The sequence below is a fragment of the Theropithecus gelada genome, chromosome 19 (genome assembly GCF_003255815.1).
Source record: "Theropithecus gelada isolate Dixy chromosome 19, Tgel_1.0, whole genome shotgun sequence".
Lineage (NCBI taxonomy): Eukaryota > Metazoa > Chordata > Mammalia > Primates > Cercopithecidae > Theropithecus > Theropithecus gelada.
Window position 1 is genome coordinate 7,612,661 of NC_037687.1, and position 25,399 is coordinate 7,638,059.

Sequence of the window (25,399 nt, forward strand, 5' to 3'; positions counted from 1 at the left end):
GCTCTTGTTGCCCAGGCTGGAGTGCAATGGTGAGATCTTGGCTCACTTCAACCTCCACCTCCCAGGTTCAAGCGATTCTCCAGCCTCAGCCTCCTGAATAGCTGGGATTACAGGCATGTACCACCACGCCCGGCAAATTTTGTGTTTTTAATAGAGATGGGGTTTCTCAATGTTGGTCAGGTTGGTCTCGAACTCCAGACCTCAGGTGATCCACCGGCCTTGGCCTCCCAAAGTGCTGGTTTTTTTTTTTTTTTTTTTAGACGGAGTTTCGCTCTTGTTGCCCAGGCTGGAGTGCAGTGGTGCGATCTCAGCTCACTGCAACCTCTGCTTCCTGGTTTCCAGCAATTCTCCTGCCTCAGCCCCCCAAGTAGCTGGGATTACAGGCATGCACCACCATCTCTGGCTAATTTTTTATTTTATTTTTTGTATTTTTAGTAGAGATGGCTTTCTCCATGTTGGTCAGGCTGGTCTTGAACTCCAGACCTCAGGTGATCTGCCCACTTCGGCCTCTCAAAGTGCTGGGATTACAGACATGAGCCACTGGGTCCAGCCGTTTTTTTATTTTTTATTTTTATTTTTATTTTTATTTTTTGAGATGGAGTCCTGCTCTTCTGCCCAGGCTGGAGTGCAGTGGCGTGATCTCAGCTCACTGCAACCTCTGCCTCCTGGGTTCAAGCAATTCTCTTGCCTCAGCCTCCTGAGTAGCTTGGATTACAGGCGCCCGCTACCACGCCCAGGTGTCTTTGTATTTTTAGTAGAGGTGGGGTTACACAATGTTGGCCAGGTTGGTCTCGAACTCCTGACCTCAGGTGATCCCCCTGTCTTGGCCTCACAAAGTGCTGAGATTACAGGCGTGAGCCACTGCGCCTGGCCTGTGTGTTATCTTTTTACCTATCACTTTCTGAGTGCATTTGTGTGCATGAAGCTGACATTTACATCTGTGTGAATTTGTGAATATTGTGTTAGTCTGTGAACATTTTCTTTCATTCACAAGGTGACAAGGTGCGTGTGTGTGTGTGTGTGTGTGTTTTCTGAAAGTAACACACTTTTCTTTCCAGGCCTGGAAAGAACGAACTCATACAAACACTTGTGTGTTCACAATTACATGCAGCTAAGAGAAATGCAGGAGATATTTTGACAAGAATACAATGGAGGGCCAAGCACAGTGGTTCATGTCTGTAATCCCAGCACTTTGGGAGGCCGAGGCAGGAGGATCTCTTGAGCCCAGGAGTTTGAGATCAACCTGGGCAATATAAGGAGATCCCATCTCTACACAAAATAAAAAATTAGCCAGGCATGGTGGCTGCAGTGAGCCGTGATTGTGCCACTGCACTCAAGCCTGGGGTTACAGAGTGAGATCCTGTCCAAAACAGCAACAACAACAACAGCAAACAATGGAACACAAAAGCAAATGTTAAAATATGACAAACATCTGGCCGGGAGCGGCGGCTCACACCTGTAATCCCAGCACTTTCAGAGGCTGAGGCGGGCAGATCATCTGAGGTCAGGGGATCGAGACCATCCTGGCTAACACAATAAAACCCCATCTCTACTAAAAATTCAAAATATTAGCCGGGCATAGTGGTGGGCGCCTGTAGTCCCAGGTACTTGGGAGGCTGAGGCAGGAGAATGGTGTGAACCGGGGAGACGGAGCTTGCAGTGAGCTGAGATCACACCACTGCACTCCAGCCTGGGCGACAGAGCGAGTCTCCGTCTCAAAAACAAAAAAAAAAAAAAAAAAAAAAACTCCACAAATCAGCGCTCAGACTTTACAAATAAACACACAATCGCACTTCTGTACACAAACACTTGTACTCAACACATTCACACACACCTCCATACTGACAGACACAATCAGATTCATACACAAAAATGCATTCGGTCACACAAATATGCAATTCCTAGATAAATATGCACATCTGAACTCACAAAAGCAGTCAGAAACGGGCATTCTTTATTTTTATTTCTTTTTTTTTTTATGTGACTGAGTCTTGCTCTGTCACCCATGTTGGGGTACAGTGACGCAATCCTAGCTCACTGCAACCTCTGCCTCCTGGGTTCAAGCGATTCTCCTGCCTCAGCCTCCCAAGTAGCTGCAATTACAGGCGCGGGCAACTACGCCTGGCTAACTTGCATTTTTAGTAGAGACGGGGTTTCACCATGTTGGCCAGGCTGGTCTTGAACTCCTGACCTCAAGTGATCCACCCACCTCGGACTCCCAAAGCACTGGGATTATAGGCGTGAGCCTCCGCACCCGGCAGAAACAGGCATCCTTGCACACTTATACCTGCTTTTATGCTTACACAATGTGCCACAGGCACCCACCATGTGTTCAAATCCACAAAGATACTCACATGTAAACATATATATATGCACAAAAATATAGTCAGGAACTGCTCATCATATATCACACATCCGTGTGCATACAGCCAGATTCACATACACAAATACAAACCCACTTAGACACACATCCTCATCTCCACACAGAGTCTTCTCCCAGCACACACTGCAGATACGAGAAGAATACACAAAGACACTTGCAAATACACCCAGTACAGCTACGCGAGGACACTCATAGCACAAATAGCCACACTCCTGCAGAAATATACGTACTTTCTTTTTTTTTTTTGAGACAGAGTCTCACCCTGTTGCCCAAGCTGGAATGCAGTGGCGCGATCTCAGCCTCTGCTCCCTGGTTCAAGCGATTCCCCCGCCTCAGTCTCCCAAGTACTTGGGATTACCGTCATACACCACTATGCCCAGCTAATTTTTTTTTTTTTTTTTTTTTGAGATGGAGTCTCGCTCTGTCGCCCAGGCTGGAGTGCAGTGGCACAATCTGGGTTCACAGCAAGCTCCACCTCCTGGGTTCACATCATTCTCCTGCCTCAGCCTCCCGAGTAGCTGGGACTACAGGCGCCCACCCCCAGGCCCAGCTAATTTTTTGTATTTTTAGTAGAGACGGGGTTTCACCGCGTTAGCCCGGATGGTCTCGATCTCCTGACCTCGTGATCTGCCTGCCTCGGCCTCCCAAAGTGCTGGGATTACAGGCGTAAGCCACCGCTTGGCCTGAAATACATACACTCTTAATGTCTCTCCATACTCCTGCATTGACAGAGACATCAATAACACCCTCATACAACACAGTACGTTTAGATGCACAGAGATAGACATACTTACATGCACTCCAACAACAGACACACAACTGGGCCCGGTGACTCACGCCTATAATCCCAGCACTTTAGGAGGCTGAGGTGGGTGGATCACCTGAGGTCAGGAGTTTGAGACTAGCCTGGCCAACATGGTGAAATCCCGTCTCTACTAAAAATACAAAAATTAGCCGGGAGTGGTGGCCCACACCCATAATCCCAGTTAATCGGGAGGCTGAGGCAGGAGAATCGCTGGAGCCCGGGAGGCAGAAGTTGCAGTGAGCCGAGATTGCGCCACTGCACTCCAGCCTGGGTGACAGAGTGAGACCCTGCCTCAAAAGTAATAATAATAATAATAACAATAAAACAGACACACACACACACACACACTCGTCACTTCCATCCTCAGGATACACACATCTATATAATACAGATCCTTGTACACACAACAAATTAAACACACACTTACACGTGCCCAGATACATACCCCAGACACACACACCCCTAGACACCCCCCAGTGTACTTGGTCACACCCAAATGCATTCAGAGATACACACACAGATACGAAGACACACATATTCTTGTGTCTTCATCAACATAATCAGAAACAGGTGCACCCAATCACACGCTGCCTGCGGGCCCGGCGTTTATTGCAAGCACGTGCAGGAGCTCCTATGCCTAAGGGTAGACACGGGGGCTGGCACACACAGAGGGTCCCTAATCCTTTCCAATGCGCCAGGCGCGCGCGCACACACACACGCGCGCGCGCACACACACACACACTCAGTCCTCCGCAAGCTCCCTTCACCATCGCCGCAGTCCAGACCCCCCCCACCCGCCCCTGCTGCTCCGTTGACCCTGCAGTGAGGGATCTGGGCGGGGCGCAGGGGCGCGCCAGGGTCCGGGTCCGGGTTCGGGGGCGGGGCGCACCTGGGCTCCTCCCCGGGGCGGGCCCGACGCAGCGTCGCCAGCGCAAGCGGCCGCACCTGGCTCAGCAGCAGCAGCGGCGGCGGCGGCGACGGCGGCAGCGGCAGAGGCAGCAGCAGCGGGCCCGGCCCGGGGCGCGAGCGCGGCGCAGCCCAGCCCAGCCCAGTCCGAGCGCGGACCCGGCGCCCGCAGCCCCGGCGCCGCCATGGTGGAGGCGGCGCCCCCCGGGCCCGGGCCGCTGCGGAGGACCTTCCTGGTGCCCGAGATTAAGTCGCTGGACCAGTACGATTTCTCGCGGGCCAAGGCGGCGGCCAGCCTGGCGTGGGTACTGCGGGCCGCGTTCGGGGGCGCAGGTACCGGGGCTCGGGCGACCGGGGTGGGGGGCGGCGGGCCGGGCGCGGCAGGTGCGGGGGGGGGGGCGGGGCGCTGGGCCGGGAAGGCCGGGGGCCGTGGGAACAATAGCGCCGGCCGCCGGGGGTCCCCGAGCTCTGGCCCCTGCCGCGCCGGGGCCTCCGAGCTTCCTGCTCGGCCCGGGCGGTGGACTTTGCCCCGCCGGCTGCGGGAGCGCGGTGGGGGTGGGGCCGGCGGCCCAGCTCCGCGCGGGGGTCCCCGGCGTCCAAGCCTCCAGGTGAGCCGGGCGGGGTCTGCGGGCTGGCCGGGTGGGGTCTCCCCGTGCAGACCTCTCGTTCCCGCCTCCCGCACCCCCGGGGCCTTCCCTTGCACGCCTTCTTCTCTTTTACACACATCACGCCCCTGCGAGGATCTCCGCCTCGGTCTCTTCCCCCCCACCACACACCCTGGAGACCCAGACCCCGGCCTCGCTGGGAGGTCTCAAGTGCTCCGGTCTCCACCACCGCACGACCCCCAGGCCCCCCGGACACACACGCGGCGTCGGCCCTGGCCGCGCTGCGGGCGGCGACCGTGGAGCTCTGGGAACCCCCTCTTTCGCCTCCATAGCCCCCTCCAGCGCCTGGCAGCTGTGACTTATGGCCCCGTTTTACTGGGGAGGTTGGCGAGCCCAGCCGAAGGGAAATGGCTAGTCCAAGATCGCCCGGGGTGGGCCCCCCCACCCCCCCTCCGGCTGCGGGGCCTTCTCCCATTAGAGCAGATCCTTCACTCCCTCCCCCAGGCCCGCTTGCCTGAGAACCCGAGCCACCCGAATGGGGAGGATGCTGTAATCCCGGGTACCCGGGATTAGAGGCCCTGGACACACTCAGTCCCGGCTTCGGGCAGCTTCACAACCCCAGGCCAGAGCTGGGAGTCAGGGCCTGGCCTTGGAGAAGACAGGGGTTAATTAAGGTCTGGGCCTTCCAGCGGGGAGCCGTGGGGGGGGCACCCTTTTCTCCCAGTGGTTCTGCCCACTGGTGTTGGCACAGCCCATCCCCCCTCTCCCTGGCCTTCCCAGATCAACCTGTTCTGGGTGTGGGTCTCGGTGACAGCTGTCCGTCCGTCTCCTGGTTCCGCCCCAGCCTGTCCCTCTTTCTCCCAGACTCTCTCTCTGTCTGCTCCTTTCCATGCATGCATGACCCACTCGGGGGTCTACCTGCCTGCAGATGTTTGCTTGAGGAAGAAAGAGATTGGGGACTGGACAGCCAGGACAGCCCCAGCCCCAGCCCCAGCCCCAGCCCCAGCCCCAGCCCCAGCCCCTCACTCGCAAGGTTCCGAGGCTGTAGAGAACTCAACGTGGAGAGTCAGAATTGAATGTGAATCCCAGCTGCACCAGAATGCGAATTATTCCAATTATCTGAGCTTCTGTTTCCCCTTCTGTAAAAGAAGGCGTTCGTTCCCTGATTTATCCATTTTGCAAGTGTTTGTGAAGCAGGGGCACTTACTATGTATACAGCACTGCTCCGGTGATGGAGACCCCAGTTACCCCTTTACAAGGTTGCTGGGAGGCTAAAAAGCCATAGTGACCACAGAATCCTTCACGTGGCATGGGGTGCGCCATACGTGCGAAACAGATGCTCGCTGCTGGTGTGATTGGCGGTGGTATATTTTGATGAATAATATTAACGTTATCCATTATCCCCTGGCCAGGAATCAGAGTAGAAATTATCCCATTTTGAAGAAAGCAAAGCGAACTTCTGATGAGGGGTGTTGGTGAGCTCCCAGTGCCCTGACTCACCCAGTTCTGTTCTTGTTGACCCAGCTTCCTCTGCTGTGTGACACATGGCAGTGGCTGCCTCTACCCTGAGGGTCAAGTTCAATCTGTTCCCTGTTCAGCTCCCCTAAAAAGAGGAGGGGGGCTGAAGGAAATGGGAGCAGAGTTCTACAAGATTCATGAGCTCTGGGGACTCTTGACGGTATGATGCCTATCAGGTGCCGGGCTGAGCGCTCAGGGTGTAGAGGAGATGGCAGGGGATGGATACGGGGCGGAGGGAGATGGGCAGGAAACCAGATCATAGGGAAGCTGGCCAGCAGGGCCTGGGGGAGGAAATTCTTGAAATCTTCCAAGGAGGGAAGAGATCCCACAGGAGGAAAGATCTGAGTCTGGAAGGATGCATGGAAGTTAGACACGGAGAAGAGACGTGTGGGCAAAGGCTCGGAGTGTGGACCGGCAGGGAGTTCTCAGAGAAGAAGATGCAGGTCCCCGGGGTGGCGGTGGGAGATAAGGGAGGTTGGTGAGACTGAGGACGGCCCTTCAGGTCCCTGGTTGTGGATCCAAGGGTACTGGGGAGCCACAGACCATGTTGGGAACTGACAAATTCAGGTATGCAGTGGCCCTGTGAGAATAGTGATGGCTCAGAGGAAGGGATAGTTCTGGTAAATCCCAGGCACAGGTGTGAGAAGGCTGTGCAGAAATAAAAGCGGAACACAAGCTCGGAGATTAGATAAGAAAGGGTTCCAAGCCTGGCCAACATGGTGAAACCCCGTGTCTACTAAAAATACAAAAAATTAGCCAGATGTGATGGCGCACGCCTGTAGTCCCAGCTACTTGGGAGGCTGAGGCAGGAGAATCCTTGAACCTGGGAGGCGGAGGTTGCAGTGAGCTGAGATCACACCACTGCACTCCAGCCTGGGTGAAAGAGTGAGACTCTGTCTCAAAAAAAAAAAAAGAAAAAAAAAGAAAAAAAAGAAAAAAAGGGTTCCACGTTAAACAAATTTGGGAAACACCCCATGCAGTTCCTTATGCCTTCAGAACAGCTGCGTGATGTGTGAGGGAAACTTGAGTTCATGTTGGACGTTTTTATCCTGGACACGTTATCTCAACTCTCCAGGCCTTGGTTTTCTCGTCTGTACAAGGGGTATAATAATAAGTGTTGTAAGGATTCAATGACTGGATGCAGGGAAGGTCACGGTATAAATAAATGGTCGGGTGTGGTGGCATGCGCTTGTAGTCCCAGCTAGTCAGGAGGCTGAGGCAGGAGGATCGCTTGAGCCCAGGAGTTCCAGGGTACAGTGAGCTATGATCATGCCACTGCACATCAGGCTGGGCAACAGAGTGAGACCCTGTCTCAATCTTCCATCCATCCACCCACCCACCCACCCACCCACTCATCTACCCACCAACCCACTCATCCACCCACCTACCCATCCTCCCACCCTCCCGCCTCCCCACCCACCCACCCACCGACCCANACCCACCTACCCATCCTCCCACCCTCCCGCCTCCCCACCCACCCACCGACCCATCCATCTATCTACCCACCTATCCACCCACCCACCCATCCAACTATCTACCCACCCACCCATCCATCCACCCACCCACCCACCCACCCATCTATCCTAGCTATGTTGTAGACTTGTGCTATTCAGTATGGTGGCCACCAGCCAGAGGTGGCTTCTGAGTCACTTAAATGTGGTCAGTCTGAACCAAGATGCACTGTAAATGTAAAATATACTCAGGGTTCCAAAGACTTGGTACAAAAACAAACAACAAAAACCAGTGTAAAATATATTATTAATAATATTTTTATGTTGATTACATGTTAAAATAAGAATTGGATATGTCTTGGGTCAGTATATTACTAAATTCTTATTGTTTGTACATATGTAATGTGGTTACTAGAAAACTTGACGGCTTATGTGGGCTCACATTATATGCATTATATTTCTCTTTTTTTTCTTTTTGAGACAGCGTCTTGCTCTGTGGCCCAGGCTGGAGGGCAGTGGCACGATCTTGGTTCACCACAGCCTCCACCTCCTGGGTTCAAGTGATTCTCATGCCTCAGCCTCCTGAGTAGCTGGGATTACAGGCACGCACCACCACGCCCGGCTAATTTTTGTATTTTTAGTAGAGATGGGGTTTCACCATGTTGGCCAGGCTGGGCACATTGTATTTCTATCAGACAGCAGTGTTCTGCTGTAAATAATGCTCAGTAAACATTTTAGCCAGCTGTGGTAGCACATGCCTGTAGTCCCAGCTACTCAGGAGGCTAAGGCGGGAGGGTCCTTTGAACTCAGGAGTCCAAGACCAGCCTGAGCAACATAGTGAGACCCCCAGCTCTAAAATAAAATAAATTAATAAATAAAAAGAAAGTGGGGCCAGGTGTAGTGGCTCATGCCTGTAATCCCAGCACTTTGGGAGGCTAACGTGGGTGGGTCACTTGAGGTCAGGGTTCGAGACCAGCCTGGTCAACATGGTGAAACCCCATTTCTACTAAAAAATATGAAAATTAGTTGGGCGTGGTGGCGCACACCTGTAGTCCCAGCTACTTGGGAGGCTGAAGCAGGAGAATCGCTTGAACTTGGGAAGCAGAGGTCTCAGCGAGCTGAGATGGCTCCACTGCACTCCAGCCTGGGTGACAGAGCGAGACTGTCTCAAAAAAAAAAAAAAAAAAAAAGAAAAAGAAAATAAGTTTATAGTATAAGGAAGTGGCTCTCAACTGGTGATGATTTTGACACTTAATTGACATTTGGCAGTGTCTGGCGGTATTTTTGGTTGTCATTACTCGGGAGGAATGTACTGCTGACGTCTAGTAAGTAGAGACCAGAGATTTTGCTAAATGTCTTACAGTGTACGGTACAGGACAGCATCCCCTGAATACAAAGAATTTTCCAGCCCCAAGTACCAGTGATACAAAGGTGGAAGAACATTGGTCTATAATAAGTGCCTGATACATGTCAGTGTAGCCCTAGCTCAAGGTTTTGGTGTGTGTTGTTTGTCTTTCATCTTAAACGCCCTGAGAAGTCCTGTAGGAAAGAAACACGTGTGATTTTGCTGGTGGGAGCAAGCTGTGCCCAGGGCTGGGGTGGTAGAGAGGAGGGTTTGGATTTGGGAGATGTCAGGAGGTTGAAAGCCAAGGATGCATTAAATGTGGGTTGAGGGCGTAAAGAAAGGGAGGGAAGGTGATTTCTCACTGCCTTGGGGGCAGGGAGGAGGGGAGGTGTGGGTGAGATGTTGAGAGTTGTGGGAGATGCCCAGGGCACAGTGGGGGGCTCATGGTTGGGGCTGCCGCAGTTGCAGTCCTCAGGTGGCCCTGGAAGCTGTCACGGGGTAGGGTGGCCTGGGGTGGGGGTGGGGCACGTCCATTTACAAGGAGACGCCTGTGGGAGGAAGGTTTCTGGAAGAAGGAGGTGCTGGGCACAGAGCCCAGGCGAGATATGGGCCCACAGATACGCTTCGGAGGTCCCTGCTGGCCTTGGGGAGGCTGGAAGCCATGAGGGCAGCACCGAGCTCAGGGAAATTGAGGGAGAGTTGGAGGGGGGCTGGGAGGGCAGGGAGGAAGTGAGCCTGAAATACCTCTTCTTTCAAGGAGCCAAGATAGGAGGGGCAAAAAGAAGGCCCAAGTCTGTATGCAGGTGGCGCGTTAAGTGGGACGGTCCAGTGTGGTTTTAGAAGGTGGGAAAGGAGCCAGGACAGGGAGGGATGGAAGGCAGCTAAGAGTGCCTGGGTCCTCACGGGTGGAGGAGTCACGTTCAAGTATGTGCTGGGCCAGGCATGGTGGCTCAAGCCTGTAATCCCAGCACTTTGGGAGGCCGAGACAGGCAGATCACGAGGTCAGGAGATCAAGACTATCCTGGCTAACACGGTGAAACCCCGTCTCTACTAAAACATACAAAAAACTAGCCGGGCGAGGTAGCGGGCGCCTGTAGTCCCAGCTAGGAGGCTGAGGCAGGAGAATGGCGTGAACCCGGGAGGCGGAGCTTGCAGTGAGCTGAGATCCGGCCACTGCACCCCAGCCTGGGAGACAGAGCAAGACTCCATCTCAAAAAATAAAAAAAAGTATGTTCTGAAGCACTAGAACCCCCCCTCGCCCTCTTCTTTTCTTTTCCTTTTTTTTTTTTTTTTTTTTGAGAGTCTTGTTCTGTCACCCAGGCTGGAGTGCAGTGGCGTGATCTCAGCTGGCTGCAACCTCTGCCTCCCAGGTTTAAGTGATTCTCCTGCCTCAGCTGCTCGAGTAGCTGGGATTATAGGCATGCGCCACCACGCCCAGCTCATTTTTGTATTTTTAGTAGAGATCGGGTTTCACCATGTTGCAAAGGCTGGTCTTGAACTCCTGACCTCAAAAGATCTGCCCACCTTGTTTTCCCAAAGTGATGGGATTACAGGCGTGAACCACTGCACCCGGCCCCCACTCTGTTCTTTCAAACACACACACAGAACCCCAATATACAAAACAAGGCTGGGCACAGTGGCTCACCCCTACAATCCCAGCACTTTGGGAAGCCGAGGCAGGTGGATCACTTGAGGCCAGGAAATTCGAGACCAGCCTGAGCAACATCATGAGACTTCCATCTTTACAAAAAATTTAAAAATTGGCTGGGTGTGGTGGCATGCGCCTGCGGTCCCAGCTACTAAGGAGGCTGAGGCAGGGAGGATCCCTTGAGCCTGGGAGTTGCAGGTTGCAGTGAGCCATGATCGTGCCACTGCACTCCAGCAAAAACTCAAACAGAGAAAGCTGTGCAGGCTGGGCATGGTGGCTTACGCCTGTAATCCCAGCACTTTGGCAGGCCGAGGTGAGCAGATCGCTTGAGGCCAGAAGTTCAAAACCAGCCTGGCCGAGATGGTGAAACCCTGTCTCTACAACATACAAAAATTAGCCCCGTATGGCAGCATCGCGCCTGTAATCCCAGCTACTCGGGAGGCTGAGGCAGGAGAATCATTCAAACCCAGGAGGCAGAGGTTGCTGCGAGCCAAGATTGCGCCACTGCACTCCAGCCTGGGCGACAGAGAGACTCTTATCTCCAAAAAAACAACACAAAAGCTGTGCAGATTGGAACAAGAGCTGGACAGGTTCCCTGCTGTTGATTTCAGTCATCTCTTCCCTGACCCCTGCCAGGCCCTCATGGCTTTCTCCTCTCCACTCTTGGTCCTGTGTGGATTTCTGCCCCCAGGCCACCGTCCACCTGGGACTTCCTCATGCCTCTTCCCACTGTCCTATTTAGGGACCTTAGGCTGTCTCTATGATGTGACTTCACCATCTCCCTAAGCCCCAGCCTTTCACATAATCTGCCTCAAGCATGTCCTCAATTTCACCCCTTCACCTCCCATTCCTCCTGCATCCCACCTCAGTCATTCCCCCTCTGTTCCATCTTCCCCCTCAGACCCAGCAAGGCCCCGGCCATCTCCCTCTCTGTCCCTTGCCTCTTCCCTTCAATCACCAGGTTTACATCACTCAACTCCCTTGATGTGCCTGTGGTGTGCCCACCTCCCCTGCTCACCCGTGTGCCCCCCTGCTCATCTCACCCTGCCTGCAAGGCTGAGAGACGGCGTCCAGTTTGCTGGGTCTAACCTCAGTCCTGGCGTTGAAGAGCTGTTTGGCCTGGGCCAAGGGACTTTCCTTCTCTGTGCCTCAGTTTCCTCCTTTGTAACATGGGGGTTGCCAGTTGGGCCCTGGCTGCCTCCTAGCGTTGACGTAAGGCTCAGTGAGTCTACACTGGCAAGTGCAGGAAGGCTCTTAGGATTGCCGATGTTATTGTCTTTCCTGGGACCTACAAGAGCCAGTCCAGCTGGCCTGGGATTGGGGGTAGCCTCCCCTCCTTTCCACTCTAAGTGCCCATCAGCGCCCTGAGGCACGGTGTTCTCTCCCACCTCCTGGGCTTCGCATCTGCAGGCCCCTCTGCCTACAACGCCGTCACCCCTTCCTCCAGCAAACTCCTGCACATCTGTACTCTCCTCCCAGATTCCCTCTCTCCCTTCCCAATGCCTTCCCCCCTGGTCCAGACCCACTCTTAATCCGGGCCATGTGGTCTCTGTGTGTGTGTGTGTGTGTGTGTGTGTGTGTGTGTGTGTTGTATCTGGTGACCCTGACCCCTTTGTTTCCCCTCTATGCCCCCACAGAGCACGTGCCCCCGGAGCTGTGGGAGCCCTTCTATACCGACCAGTACGCGCAGGAGCATGTGAAGCCCCCGGTGACACGGCTGCTGCTCTCAGCCGAGCTCTACTGCAGAGCCTGGCGCCAGGCGCTGCCACAGCTTGAGACACCCCCCAACCCCTCTGCACTGCTGGCCCTGCTGGCGCGGAGGGGCACAGTGCCTGCTTTGCCCGAGCGCCCGGTGCGCGAGGCCGACCTGAGGCACCAGCCCATTCTCATGGTAGGCCCCGCCACTGCCTGTTAGACCACGCCTACCATGCTCATCTCCTTCCCCCAAGCTCATCTCCTTCCCCCAAGCTCCTCCCACTAGGACTGGCTCCTCCTTTCAAGCTTTGTCCATTAAGCCTAGCTCCTCCCATCAGGCTTGGCTCCTCCCCTCAAGCTTTAGCCATTATGCCTAGTTCCTCCCACCAGGTCTGGCTCCTCCCCTCAAGCGCTATCCATTAAGCCTAGCTCCTCCTACCAGTCTTGGCTCCTTCCCTTAAGCTCTGTCCATCAAACCTAGCTCCTCCTACCAGTCCTGGCTCCTCCCCTCGAGCGCTGTTCATTAAGCCTAGCTCTTCCCCCCAGCCCTGGCTCCTCCCCTCAAGATCTTCCCATCAAGCCTGGCCCCTCCCATCAAACCCAGCTCCCCAAAGAGGCGTCACTCTGGCCCTTGAGGATTTGCGTACACAGCCCACCCTATCCTAAGGCCTAGCATCTGACCTCAAAGTCCCGCCCATTGTGCGTGGCTCCTCCGGGACCCCATTTCTAGTTCCCTCCCTTAAGGCCCCACCCATGAACCACTGGCCCCACGCCCTCAAGCCCCACCCCCGATCAAGTCCCTTCCATCTCCAGGTTCTTCCTTTTCCCAGGCCTTTGGGGGCCAAGGTGCGCCCCCTGCAGCTCTCGGGTCTCACCCTCTAGCCCTTGCCCCCACAGGGAGCCCACCTAGCTGTCATTGATGCCCTCATGGCTGCCTTTGCCTTCGAGTGGACAAAGACCCTGCCAGGTCCCTTGGCCCTGACCAGCTTGGAGCACAAGCTGCTTTTCTGGGTGGACACGGTAGGTGGGGTTGGGCCCGGGGTGGGTTCAGGGACCAGCATTGTCCAGTGGCCAGACCACTGACCCCCTCCCTGCCCTCTAGACCGTCCGGCGGCTGCAGGAGAAGACAGAGCAGGAAGCGGCCCAGCGAGCCTCTCCAGCAGCCCCTGCAGACGGGGCGGCCCAGGCGCAGCCTTCGGTGAGGCCAGGGCATAGAACCATCAGAAGGATGGGGGACTGGAGATCTGGGAGGGCAGGGCGGGGCTGTGCTTCCCGGCCACTCCTGAAGTGGGGAGGGGGCTAGAGGTGACACACTCTCTCTTTCTTCCCCTTTTTCTCAATCTCTCTGTGCCCCACCCGTCCCCTGTGCCGGTACCCGCTGCCCTCCTCTCTGCCTCTCTGGCCTCAGTGCCCTACGCGCTGGTACTGGAAGCTGGTTCCTGTAAGTGGGGCTGTCTGTCCGCCCCGTCTGCCTGCCCTGCTTGTAGCTCTGTCTGTCTGTATGTCTGTTTCTGCCTGCCTGTCTGCACGCCCTCTCATACCTCCCCAAGCTGTGAGCAAAGGAAGTTGGACCCCAGTCCTGGGAGACAGACAGAAATCCTGTGTACACCGAGAAGGGTAGAATCTGGGCCATTATGAGAAGGCGGCCCCTCCCCAGCAAACTGATGGGTGGGGACGAACTTCCCCTCCCATTATTCAGAAGGGCAAACACTCCCCATTCCCATTAATGAAGAGGGTGGGACCCCCTGAACCTGTCCCTCTTAACCGAGGTGGGGAGACCGCATAAATTTCTGAAGGGGGGACCTGCAGCCCATCACAAACGTGGATCCTGACCCTAGCAGGCAGGGCACCCTCTAGCTAAGAGGAAGACCGTCCAGTGCAGAAGATAGAATAACCTTCCTGAGATCCCCAGCTTCCCTAGAGAAAAATCCCAGCTTTGAGAGGGAGGAGGAGGCCCATCCCTGAAGCTAGAGGTTGAAATTTTCTCTCTTCCCTGAATGAGCTGTGTGACCTTGCAGAAGTATCTAAACCTCTCTGTGCTTCATATAAATTACTCCCATAGTAGATAAACAAGGAGGAAGTGGGGGAGGTTTTGGGCTGACTGGCGTCCCCACCTTTGCTCACTCCTTCCCCTGACCCTGGGGCCTGGGTTGGGAGGTTCCCTTCCTGCCTACCCGCTTCCTCTGCATCCTCTCCCCAAGCTGGGGGCCTGGGTCTTTTGTGGGAGGAGGACTCCCCGCATAAGAGGGGGTCCCTACTCTGTGGGGTCCCTTGGGGCTGGGAGGAGCTGGGGTTCGCAAAGCCGGCCAGAGCAGTCAGGGAGCTGGACGGCTGGGGCTCAGGACCAGGGTCAGGGCTACCCCCTCCCCCCAAGGTGGGCTTGGGGGCCCAGCAGGTCAGCATCCCTCTGCCTTGCTGATGGCTGCTCCTCTCCCCCCAGCACGCAATTGCCTTCTGTTTGAAGGAGTCGGGGAGCAAACCCCCCATGGTAATGTATCCCCCGCCCCGGGGTCCCAGGAGTCCCTGTCCCCAGCCCCCGCTGCTGGCCTGGCTGCTCGAAGACATCTCCTCTGCCTCTTGCTGCTGCCCCTCCCCTGCTCCAGGCTGGCCCCCCAACTCTGTCTCTGGGACCCCCAGCTTCCCGCCCCCTCATGGCGGAAACCCCAGGCCTCCCCGCCCAGCCTGCATGACTGCTGACCCGGGGGGCCAGCCCGGCAACTCACCTGACCTGGCTCCCATCTGCAGATCCGATACCGCAAGGACCGTGTGGTGGCGCGACGTGCCCCCTGCTTCCCGACGGTGACCAGCCTCCAGGACCTGGCCAGTGGGGCCGCACTGGCCGCCACCATCCACTGCTATTGTCCCCAGCTGCTTCGACTTGAGGGTGAGTAAATGGACGTGGACCAGATCTTGTGCAGGGAAGCTGGACATCCTAAGTCCCAGCCCCCAGGCCCTCTATCCCCAGGTCCGCGAGACCGGTAACGATGCCGTGGTCATGAGGGCAGCTTCCGGAATTGGCAGGCCTGAGTTTGTGTCTCTCTCTTCCCCAATTAGCTGTGTGACCTCACGCAAGTGTATAAACCTCTCTGTGCTTCCACGAATTCATTCCTGCAGCAGATGAAACGTATGGAGTGTGGACTGCGTGCCAGACCTTGTTTTAGGCACTGGAGATCCAGCCAGAATAGAGACACACTCCCGACCTCACAGACGGCTCTAGCTGGGGGAGAAAGATACTAAGTTTATCCAGAAGTACTTTTTTTTTTTTTTGAGACGGAGTTTCGCTGTGTCTCCCAGGCTGGAGTGCAGTGGCCGGATCTCGGCTCACTGCAAGCTCCGCCTCCCGGGTCCACGCCATTCTCCTGCCTCAGCCTCCGGAGTAGCTGGGACTACAGGCGCCTGCCGCCACCTCGCCCGGCTAGTTTTTTTTGTATTTTTTTAGTAGAGACGGGGTTTCACCGTGTTAGCCAGGATGGTCTCGATCTCCTGACCTCGTGATCCGCCCGTCTCGGCCTCCCAAAGTGTTGGGATTACAGGCTTGAGCCACTGCGCCCGGCCTTTTTTTTTTTTTTTTTTTTTTTTGTGAGACAGAGTCTTGTTGTGTTGCCCAGGCTGGAGTGTAAGGGCACGATCTTGGCTCACTGCCACCTCCACCTCCCAGGTTCAAGCCATTCTCCTGCCTCAGCCTCCCAAGTAGCTGGGACTACAGCCACATGTCACCACGCCCAGCTAATTTTTGTATTTTTAGTAGAGACAGGTTTCACCATATTGGCCAGGCTGGTCTCGAATTCCTGACCTCAAGTGATCTGCTCGCCTTGGCCTCCCTAAGTGCTGGGATTACTAGCGTGGACCACTGCACCCGGCCCAGAAGTATTTTTTGCATGCTGGGTACTCCTAAAAGCAATGGGTGGTGAGAAAAAACTTTTTTTTTTTTTTTTAAAAACTTTTTTTCTTTTTATTAAAAAAAAAAAAAATTATAGGGCTGGGTGTGGTGGCTCATGCCTGTAATCCCAGCAGTTTGGGAGGGTGAGGCAGGTGGATCACGAGGTCACGAGTTCAAAACCAGCCTGGTCAGGATGGTGAAACGCTGTCTCTAGTAAAAATACAAAACTTAGCCAGGCGCGGTGGCAGGTGTCTGTAATCCCAGCTACTCAGGAGGCTGAGGCAGGAGAATCGCTTGAACCTAGGAAGTGGAGGTTGCAGTGAGCCAAGACCGTGCCATTGCACTCCAGCCTGGGTGACAGAGTGAGACTCCATCTCAAAAAAAAAAAAAAAAAAAATTATATAATAGAGATGGGGTCTTGCTATGTTGCCCACGCTGATCTTGAACTCCTGGGCTCAAACATCCTCCCACCTCAGCCTCCCAAAGTGCTACAATTACAGGCATGAGCCACCACACCTGGCCCGGAAAAGCTTTTTGAGTTGAGGTCTTGGGGGAGAGTGTTCTAGAAAGATGCAAAAGGCCAAAGGCAGTAGTCGCCAACTTTTTGGCTCCAGGGACCGGTTTTGTGGAAGGCAGTTTTTCCACGGATGGAGGCAGGGAGGTGGTTTTGGGATAATTCAAGCACGTTAATCTTTATTATGCGCTTTATATCTAATACATTGTAATATAGAATGAAATAATTCTACAACTCACCATCATGGGGAATCAGTGGGAGCCCTGAGCTTGTTCCTGCAACTAGACTGTCCCAGCTGGTTGTGATGGGAGACAGTGACAGATCATCAGGCATTGGATTCTCATAAGGAGGGTGCAACCTAGATCCCTCTATTGGAACAGGTGGGGTTCCAATAGTGTTCGCTCTCCTACGAAAATCGGCGGCTGCTGATCTGATGGAGGCGGGGCTCAGACGGGCCTGCAAATAATGGGGAGTGGCTGTAAATACACTCACTGCGGCTCACCTGCTGTACGGTCCGGTTCCTAACAGGCCACGCCCCGGGGGTTAAGGACCCCTGGCCTAAGGATGTTCTATCATAGAATTCACCTCGGCCCGGCGCGGTGGCTCACACCTGTAATCCCAGCACTTTGGGAGGCCGAGACGGGCAGATCACGAGGTCAGGAGATCGAGACCATCCTGGCTAACACGGTGAAACCCCATTTCTACTAAAACTACAAAAAATTAGCCTGGTGTGGTGGCACACTCCTGCAATCCCGGCTACTAGGGAGGCTGAGGCAGGAGAATCACTTGAACACGAGAGGCAGAGGTTGCAGTGACCCGGGATTGTGCCACTGCACTACAGCCTGGGTGACAGAGCAAGACTCAGTCTCAAAAAAAAAAAAAAAAAAAAATTCACCTCTCGAACGGCACCTGGCGGAAGCTGGGCTCATAGGAGGTCTTCGTGTGTGGGGGCTGCTGGTCCCTGGCTTCCCTGGGGCCCGCGTTCTCCTCCTTATAGAGTCGGGGACCCACTCCTCCTGTCCCCACAGAGGTCTGCTTGAAGGACCCCATGTCTGTGGCGGACAGCCTGTACAACCTCCAGCTGGTGCAGGATTTCTGTGCCTCCCGCCTTCCTCGTGGCTGCCCCCTGTCCCTTGAGGACTTGCTGTACGTCCCACCGCCGCTCAAGGTAAGGCCATCCTGGGACCTCCTGGCCCGAGGCGGGCATCCGGGCCAGGGGTATCCCGTCTGCTGACCCAGCCTCCCACCTCCAGGTCAACTTGGTGGTGCTGCTGGCCGAGTTGTTTATGTGTTTTGAGGTGCTCAAGCCCGACTTCGTGCAAGTGAAGGACTTGCCCGATGGTCACGGTGAGGCCCTGGGGGCCTGGGGGCCGGGTGGGGGGTGGGTGGGAGAGCCAAACTCCACCTGAACTTCTTCTGTGTCCCGCAGCTGCCTCCCCCCGGGGCACTGAGGCCTCCCCACCTCAGAACAACAGTGGCAGTAGGTACGGTCCCCACACCGGGCGAGTCTCTGGCATGTGGGTGGGCGGCGCCATGTCTGCCCTGCTGGGCACTGGGACGCAGCTGGGCGACGCTGATGTCTACCCCCTGGGGAGAGGCGGAGGAGGAGGTGGGGGTCCTGAGGCTGAAATACGTCTCTGTACAGTTCTCCTGTCTTCAACTTCCGCCACCCGCTCCTGTCACCTGGTGGCCCCCAGTCCCCACTCCGAGGATCCACAGGTGAGGAGAGGGTAGGTGGCTTCTGTCCTGGGGGACCCCCCCCATCCACTGACTGCTCCAGTGGGCCTCATGTTGTCTCCTCGTGAGCCTTCCAGTAGCCCCTCCATCAGGTCCCCCTTGGGCATCCCAAGGTGACCCCCAGAATGGCCTCCCCAGTGGCCCCACAGTACCCCGTAGTGACAGCAAATGGCCCCGGGTATGTGTTTCTGGAAACCTCTGGTCTCACTAGACCACATGATGAGCCATCAGTGACTCACCCAGTGACCTTGCAGAGGTCGTCCCCAGATGCTGGCTGACCCCACTCAGGGTCCCCAGGGTCCCCATAGTAACCACTCATCGCCTACCCCAGGCTCCCTGAAGTCTTCCCCATCCATGTCCCATATGGAGGCCCTGGGCAAGGCCTGGAACCGGCAGCTCAGGTGAGTGCACCTCATGGGCCAGGGTAGGGGGTGGAGCAGGCTAGGGCGGGGGGTGGGGCCAAGGCTGGTCCCACGGGCTGACCCCTCCCTCCGGCCGCCCAGCCGTCCCCTCTCCCAGGCTGTGTCATTCAGCACCCCCTTTGGCCTGGACAGCGACGTGGATGTCGTCATGGGTGACCCCGTGCTTCTCCGCTCTGTGAGCTCGGACAGCCTGGGCCCCCCGCGCCCCGCGCCGGCCAGGACCCCCACCCAGCCACCCCCGGAGCCTGGCGACCTGCCCACCATCGAGGAGGCTCTGCAGATCATCCACAGTGCCGAGCCCCGGCTCCTCCCAGATGGGGCGGCCGACGGCAGCTTCTACCTCCACTCCCCTGAGGGGCCCTCCAAGCCATCCCTGGCCTCCCCCTACCTGCCCGAGGGGACCTCCAAACCACTCTCCGACAGGCCCACCAAAGCACCAGTGTACATGCCACACCCCGAGACCCCCTCAAAGCCATCTCCCTGTCTGGTGGGGGAGGCATCGAAACTGCCAGCCCCATCCGAGGGGTCCCCGAAGGCAGTGGCTTCGTCCCCAGCAGCCACCAACTCCGAGGTGAAAATGACCAGCTTTGCCGAACGCAAGAAACAGCTGGTGAAGGCAGAGGCTGAGGCCGGAGCGGGGTCCCCCACGTCCACTCCGGCCCCGCCGGAGGCCCTGAGCTCAGAGATGAGTGAGCTCGGCGCCCGGCTGGAGGAGAAACGCAGAGCCATTGAGGCTCAGAAGCGACGGATTGAGGCCATCTTTGCCAAGCACCGTCAGCGGCTGGGCAAAAGCGCCTTCTTGCAGGTGCAGCCGCGGGAGGCCTCCGGGGAGACAGAGGCGGAGGCTGAGCCAGGCTCAGTCCCTGGTGGGGAGCGGCCGGCGGGTGAGGGCCAGGGTGAGCCAACCTCACGGCCCAAGGCAGTGACCTTCTCGCCAGACTTGGGCCCGGTGCCCCCTGAGGGGCTGGGGGAATACAATCGAGCGGTCAGCAAGCTGAGTGCCGCCTTGAGCTCACTGCAGCGGGACATGCAGAGGCTCACGGACCAGCAGCAGCGGCTTCTGGCCCCGCCGGAGGCCCCTGGACCCGCCCCACCACCCGCTGCGTGGATCATCCCTGGCCCCACGACAGGGCCCAAAGCTGCATCCCCTAGCCCCGCCCGGCGGGTCCCAGCCACCCGGCGCAGCCCTGGGCCCGGGCCCAGCCAGTCACCCCGCAGCCCGAAACACACGCGGCCGGCGGAGCTGCGGCTGGCACCCTTGACCAGGGTGCTCACGCCACCCCACGACGTAGACAGCCTCCCCCACCTGCGCAAGTTCTCGCCGAGCCAGGTGCCCGTACAGACGCGCTCTTCCATCCTCCTGGCAGAGGAGACGCCCCCCGAGGAGCCGACTGCCCGGCCAGGCCTCATCGAGATCCCTTTGGGCAGCCTGGCAGATCCCGCTGCCGAGGATGAGGGAGACGGGAGCCCCGCTGGTGCTGAGGATTCCTTGGAGGAGGAGGCGTCTTCAGAGGGGGAGCCCCGGGCGGGGCTGGGGTTCTTCTACAAGGTGAGTCCCCGAGCAGGTGGCTGGAGGGGCCTGGGCCTGGGGCGGGGGCGGGGGGTGGTGGACAGATGCATTGTTGGATGAATAGGGCTTTACTGAAGGATGGGTGGGTGGGTGGGGGATGGGTGGGGAACCAGGTGTGAGTGGACAGAAGAGGTGTGAGTGGCTGGGTAAGGTCTCCATGGGTATAGGGACAGGGACATTTGCATGGTGGGGGGCAGGTATGTGGGGTAACAGGGGCCTCAGATGGGATTTGACGTTGTCTGTTGGGTTAGGACTTCCACAAGGGGCTGTAGGGGTGCAGTGGGGTGAGAGGTCCTCCCTCTGTGGCTTAACGAGTGAGGCCCTCAGGTATGTTTGGGGGTGAGGGGTTTCCAGTGGGGGCTGGCCCAGTCATCTCCCTCCCAAACAAGGTATGGGTGGCCGGACAAGGGGGATAGATAGATGTGGGGAGGAGTGGAGAAACAGGGAGGAATGATGGATAGACAGATGGATGAGTGGATGGTTGCATGGGTGGGTGATGGACAGATGGACGGACAAGACCAGGATCTTCAGGGCATCTTCTTTTTCATCCTCTCCTTCACCCCCTCACCCCCAGCACGCTCCTTTCCTGGCCCTTCCCTGTGTCCACTGTCTCTCCATTCCCATGGCTCTCCCAGCTGGGGCCACCACCGTGTCTCATCTGGACACCTAGGATCACCTTCCGACTGGCCTCTGCTGCCCGCCTCCATCCCGGGCCATTTTCCACTGAGCAGTGGACTGCTCCCCTTACCCTTGCTTTTAGAATGAAAGTCCTCCCCAGGGCTTTGGGCTATGCTCATTTTTTTTTATTTTTTATTTTTTGAGACGGAATCTTGCTCTGCGGCCCAGGCTGGAGTGCAATGGCGTGATCTTGACTCACTGCAACCTCCATCTCCTGGGTTCAAGTGATTCTCCTGTCCCAGCCTCCTGAGTAGCTGGGACTACAAGACTACGCCACCACACCCAGCTAACTTTTGTATTTTTAGTAGAGACAGGGTTTTGCCATGGTGGCCAGGCTAGTCTCAAACTCGTGACCTCAGGTGATCCACCAGCCTTGGCCTCCCAAAGTGCTGGGATTACAGGTGTGAGCCTGACTTAGTCCTGCGCCACTGTCCTCAGCTCTGTGTCCCAGCCACACTGGCCCCCTGTACTTCCGTGCCCCTCAATAGGTTTGTTCCAGCCTGAGGGCCTCGGCACTAGCCGTCGCCTCTGCCTGGAACGTGCTGCTCCATACCCCTGTATGCCTACCTAGTTAAGTTCTGATCATTCTACAGGGTAGTTCCTCCGGGAAGCCTTCCTGGGTGTCCAAAGCCCAGGCCAGGGTCCTCCCGCAGTGTAGTGTGTCTGCCCAACACGAGCTTTTGCTGGCACTCACTGCTGTCTGCTGCCTTTGTCTTCCCTGTTGGGTTAAGCACTGAGTATGTGAGCAGCACCCAGTGCACCCCATCCCTGTATGTGTCCCAGTACTTAGTGTGGCTGTGCATACAGTAGGCACCAACTAAGTGTATTTAGAACAGTGATGAACACGAAAGCATAGGTGGGTGGCGGGCAGGCTGGGTGGATGGAAGATGGGCCTCCAGCCATGCTGGGGGAGGGGGTGGCTAGCTAGACTCCGCATCTGTCCCCAGGATGAAGACAAGCCTGAGGATGAGATGGCCCAAAAGCGGGCCAGCCTGCTGGAGCGGCAGCAGCGGCGAGTGGAGGAGGCGCGGCGGCGCAAGCAGTGGCAGGAGGCGGAGAAGGAACAGCGGCGGGAGGAGGCCGCGAGGTGAGACCGGGCCTGCCCAGGTCGGCTGCTCCTTGGCCTGTCTACCACCGCGGACCCCGTGAGTGGTTCTGATGCCGATTCCCTGTGATCTGCAGGCTGGCCCAAGAGGAGGCCCCCGGCCCAGCCCCGCCTGTGTCCGCAGTCCCCGTAGCCCCGATGGCGACCCCAGCCCCTGCTGCCCGGGCTCCAGCTGAGGAGGAGGTGGGTCCCCGGAAGGGGGACTTCACACGGCAGGAGTACGAGCGCCGGGCCCAGCTGAAGCTCATGGATGACCTCGATAAGGTGCTGCGGCCCCGGGCTGCGGGGTCCGGGGGCCCAGGTCGGGGCGGGCGGAGGGCCCCCCGGCCTCGCTCTGGCTGCTGTGACGACTCGGCCTTGGCACGAAGCCCAGCCCGCGGCCTGCTGGGTGAGGACCCTTGAGGGACGGGGCCTGCCCAGTGCCCTTTCTGGGGCTCACTGGGTGAGGCCCCCGTGGGTAAGGGGGGAGGGGGAGGGAGATGTAAGCAGGGGTGCAGGGAGGGGACGGGTATGTGGGGTGACAGGGGGCCTCTGGGTGTCTCTTGGGTAAAGACTTCCATAGGGGGCTGGGCGCGGTGGCTCATGCCTGTTATCCCAGCACTTGGGGAGGCTGAGGCGCGTGGCTCACAAGTCAGGAGTTCAAGACCAGCCTGGCCAACATGGTGAAACCCCATCTCTATTAAAAATACAAAAATTAGCCGGGCATGGTGGCACGCCTGTAGTCCCAGCTACTCGGGAGACAGAGGCAGGAGAATCGCTTGAGCCTGGGAGGTGGAGGTTGCGGTGAGCCAAGATTGCACCACTGTACTCCAGCCTGGGCGACAGAGCGAGACTCCGTCTCAAAAAAAAAAAAAAAAAAAAAAAAAAAGACTTCCATAGGGATGTGGGGTACAGTGGGGTGAGGGGTCTTTCTTCTGTGGCTTAATGGATAACCTTTGGGAATATGGGGTGAGGTGTTGCCAGTAGGGGCTGACCCAGTGCTGCTCCCCACCACCTGCTGGGCAGAGCATCCTCCCTCATAGGGGGCCCTCCATAGGGGGGCTGCAGAGGGCCGACGGGTCTTGGGCAGGGCTGACTCCTCCTGTTTTCCCCCAAAGCCTGCTGGACCGGGTGTTGTGGAGGGCAGGGGGCTTCTGGTGGGCACTGACCTGCACTTTCTGTCCCCAGGCTCTCGGCTGAGCAAAATCTATTCCCAGTCCACCCTGTCACTGTCCACTGTGGCCAACGAGGCCCACAATAACCTCGGGGTGAAGAGGCCCACGTCTCGGTGAGTTCAGCCTGCACGGCGGGGGGCGGGGGGGTCATGTGCTGGGTGGCCTCTCAGAGCCTGGGAGGTGTGCAGGCATCTGGGTGAACCTACAGGGCGGTATGGCTCGAGAGTATGGATATGCCATGAAGAGATGGAGGGACGCCTGTGGGCACGTGTTCATGGGGGATAGTCTGTACCTGGCAGACAGGACCCAAGCGTGTGCCTCGGTGCACCTGAGTGCCGGGTGTTCCTGAGGGAGGAGGACAGGATGGGGCGCTGCATGGACTTGTAGTGTATACCGCCTCCTCTGCAGTGTGTGGGGCCCACCTGTTCATTTTTTGTTTTTTTGAGAGGGAGTCTCACTCTGTCGCCCAGGCTGGAGTGCAGTGGTGCAATCTTGGCTCACTGCAACCTCCGCCTTCTGGGTGCAAGCGATTCTCATGCCTCAGCCTCCCGAGTAGCTGGGGTTACCTGTGCCTGTAGAGATGAGGTCTCATCATGTTGGCCAGGCTGGCCTCAAACTCCTGACCTCAACTGATCTGCCCGCCTTGGCCTCCCAAAGTGCTGGGATTATAGGCGTAAGCCACGATGCCCAGCCATGGCCCTTCTTTTCCTTGGCCCCTCTTCACCTCGGGAAGCTTCCCATCTCTGACCACACCTCCATCCCATCCTTCCCCCACTGCAGGGCTCCCTCCCCGTCGGGTCTCATGTCCCCAAGCCGCCTGCCTGGAAGCCGCGAACGGGACTGGGAAAATGGCAGCAATGCCTCCTCCCCAGCGTCGGTGCCCGAGTACACAGGTGAGCGGGGGCTCTGGGTGATGTGGGGAGCAACAGGCGCCCTCCTCCATGGCCCCTGCTCATTCCTGCTGTCCCCCGCCGCCCTCCGCCCCGCCCCCGCCTCACTCTCTAGGTCCACGGCTGTACAAGGAGCCCAGCGCCAAGTCTAACAAGTTCATCATCCACAACGCCCTGTCACACTGCTGCCTGGCGGGCAAGGTGAACGAACCGCAGAAGAACCGCATTCTGGAGGTGAGCCCGCCCACACGTGGGAGTTGGGGGCTGGCGGGTGGGTAGGTGGCCTGGCTTGGCCGGCTGACCATTTCCGGCACTCCTGCCCAGGAAATCGAGAAAAGCAAGGCCAACCACTTCCTGATCCTCTTTCGCGACTCGAGCTGCCAGTTCCGGGCACTCTACACGCTGTCGGGGGAGACGGAGGAGCTGTCGCGGCTGGCGGGGTACGGGCCCCGGACCGTCACGCCCGCCATGGTGGAAGGCATCTACAAGTACAACTCGGACCGCAAGCGCTTCACCCAGATCCCCGCCAAGACCATGTCCATGAGCGTCGATGCCTTCACCATCCAGGGACACCTCTGGCAGGGCAAGAAACCCACCACTCCCAAGAAGGGCGGCAGCACCCCCAAATAGCCCCACCCGGGCAGTCCACGGGCCGGGCCCTGTGTGCTGTGGCCGCCGCCCCCCCGGAGGACAGTCAGTCGGTATTCCTGGGTCCTGTCTGTCCCCAGCCGTGTCTGGGTGGGGCTGGAGTCTCCACCCGACTTTGAGTCCAGTCCTGCTGTGGGGGCTGAGCTGGGAGGTTCAGGGACTCAGGGCTCAGCTCAGTCCCCTTGTCTGTCCTCCCCCACTTCTTGAATAAAATAATTTAAAGAGAAGTTGAGCCTTGTCCCCTCCAAGGCTGGCCAGGGTCCCACACTCCCTGGCTATGTTTTCAGTCTCCTGTTCTTTCTCGAACCCACTCGTGTCTTCAACCCCCATAATCCCCTAAAGCAGCTTCAGCCAGGGTCTGAGGGCCCCACCTTCCTGCCATCACCCCTAGCCCCCCACCAGGGCTGTTTCGAAGCTGCCTCTTAACTGATCTCTCGGGCTTCAG

At 57.3% G+C, this 25,399-nt stretch overlaps 1 protein-coding gene across 2 annotated transcripts; it reads left to right on the top strand.

Annotated features, from left to right (window-relative positions):
• Nucleotides 1–4,180: 4,180 nt before the first annotated feature.
• Nucleotides 4,181–25,186, top strand: CAMSAP3 (calmodulin regulated spectrin associated protein family member 3). 2 transcript variants are annotated; one of them, XM_025367415.1, is made up of 19 exons: nucleotides 4,181–4,427; nucleotides 12,299–12,552; nucleotides 13,254–13,376; nucleotides 13,459–13,554; nucleotides 13,765–13,797; nucleotides 14,797–14,844; nucleotides 15,102–15,240; nucleotides 17,779–17,918; nucleotides 18,004–18,097; nucleotides 18,180–18,234; nucleotides 18,396–18,469; nucleotides 18,819–18,888; nucleotides 18,991–20,458; nucleotides 22,105–22,244; nucleotides 22,340–22,650; nucleotides 23,430–23,529; nucleotides 24,197–24,309; nucleotides 24,422–24,540; nucleotides 24,631–25,186. In XM_025367415.1, the coding sequence occupies exons 1-19, from the start codon at nucleotides 4,280–4,282 to the stop codon at nucleotides 24,934–24,936; spliced, it is 3,831 nt and encodes a 1,276-aa protein (XP_025223200.1). In that variant the 5' UTR covers nucleotides 4,181–4,279; the 3' UTR covers nucleotides 24,937–25,186. The 2 variants fall into 2 exon arrangements, with proteins under 2 accessions (XP_025223200.1, XP_025223201.1); XM_025367416.1 differs by lacking the exons at nucleotides 13,765–13,797; nucleotides 14,797–14,844.
• The last annotated feature ends 213 nt before the right edge of the window (nucleotides 25,187–25,399 follow it).

Excerpts from the sequence above, each read along its gene's own strand:
- CAMSAP3 (XM_025367415.1), top strand. The coding sequence starts at position 4,280 with ATGGTGGAGGCGGCGCCCCCCGGGCCCGGGCCGCTGCGGAGGACCTTC. Across the intron at positions 18,235-18,395 it reads CAGAACAACAGTGGCAGTAG|TTCTCCTGTCTTCAACTTCC; the intron begins GTACGGTCCCCA and ends GTCTCTGTACAG. Across the intron at positions 23,530-24,196 it reads GTGAAGAGGCCCACGTCTCG|GGCTCCCTCCCCGTCGGGTC; the intron begins GTGAGTTCAGCC and ends CCCCCACTGCAG.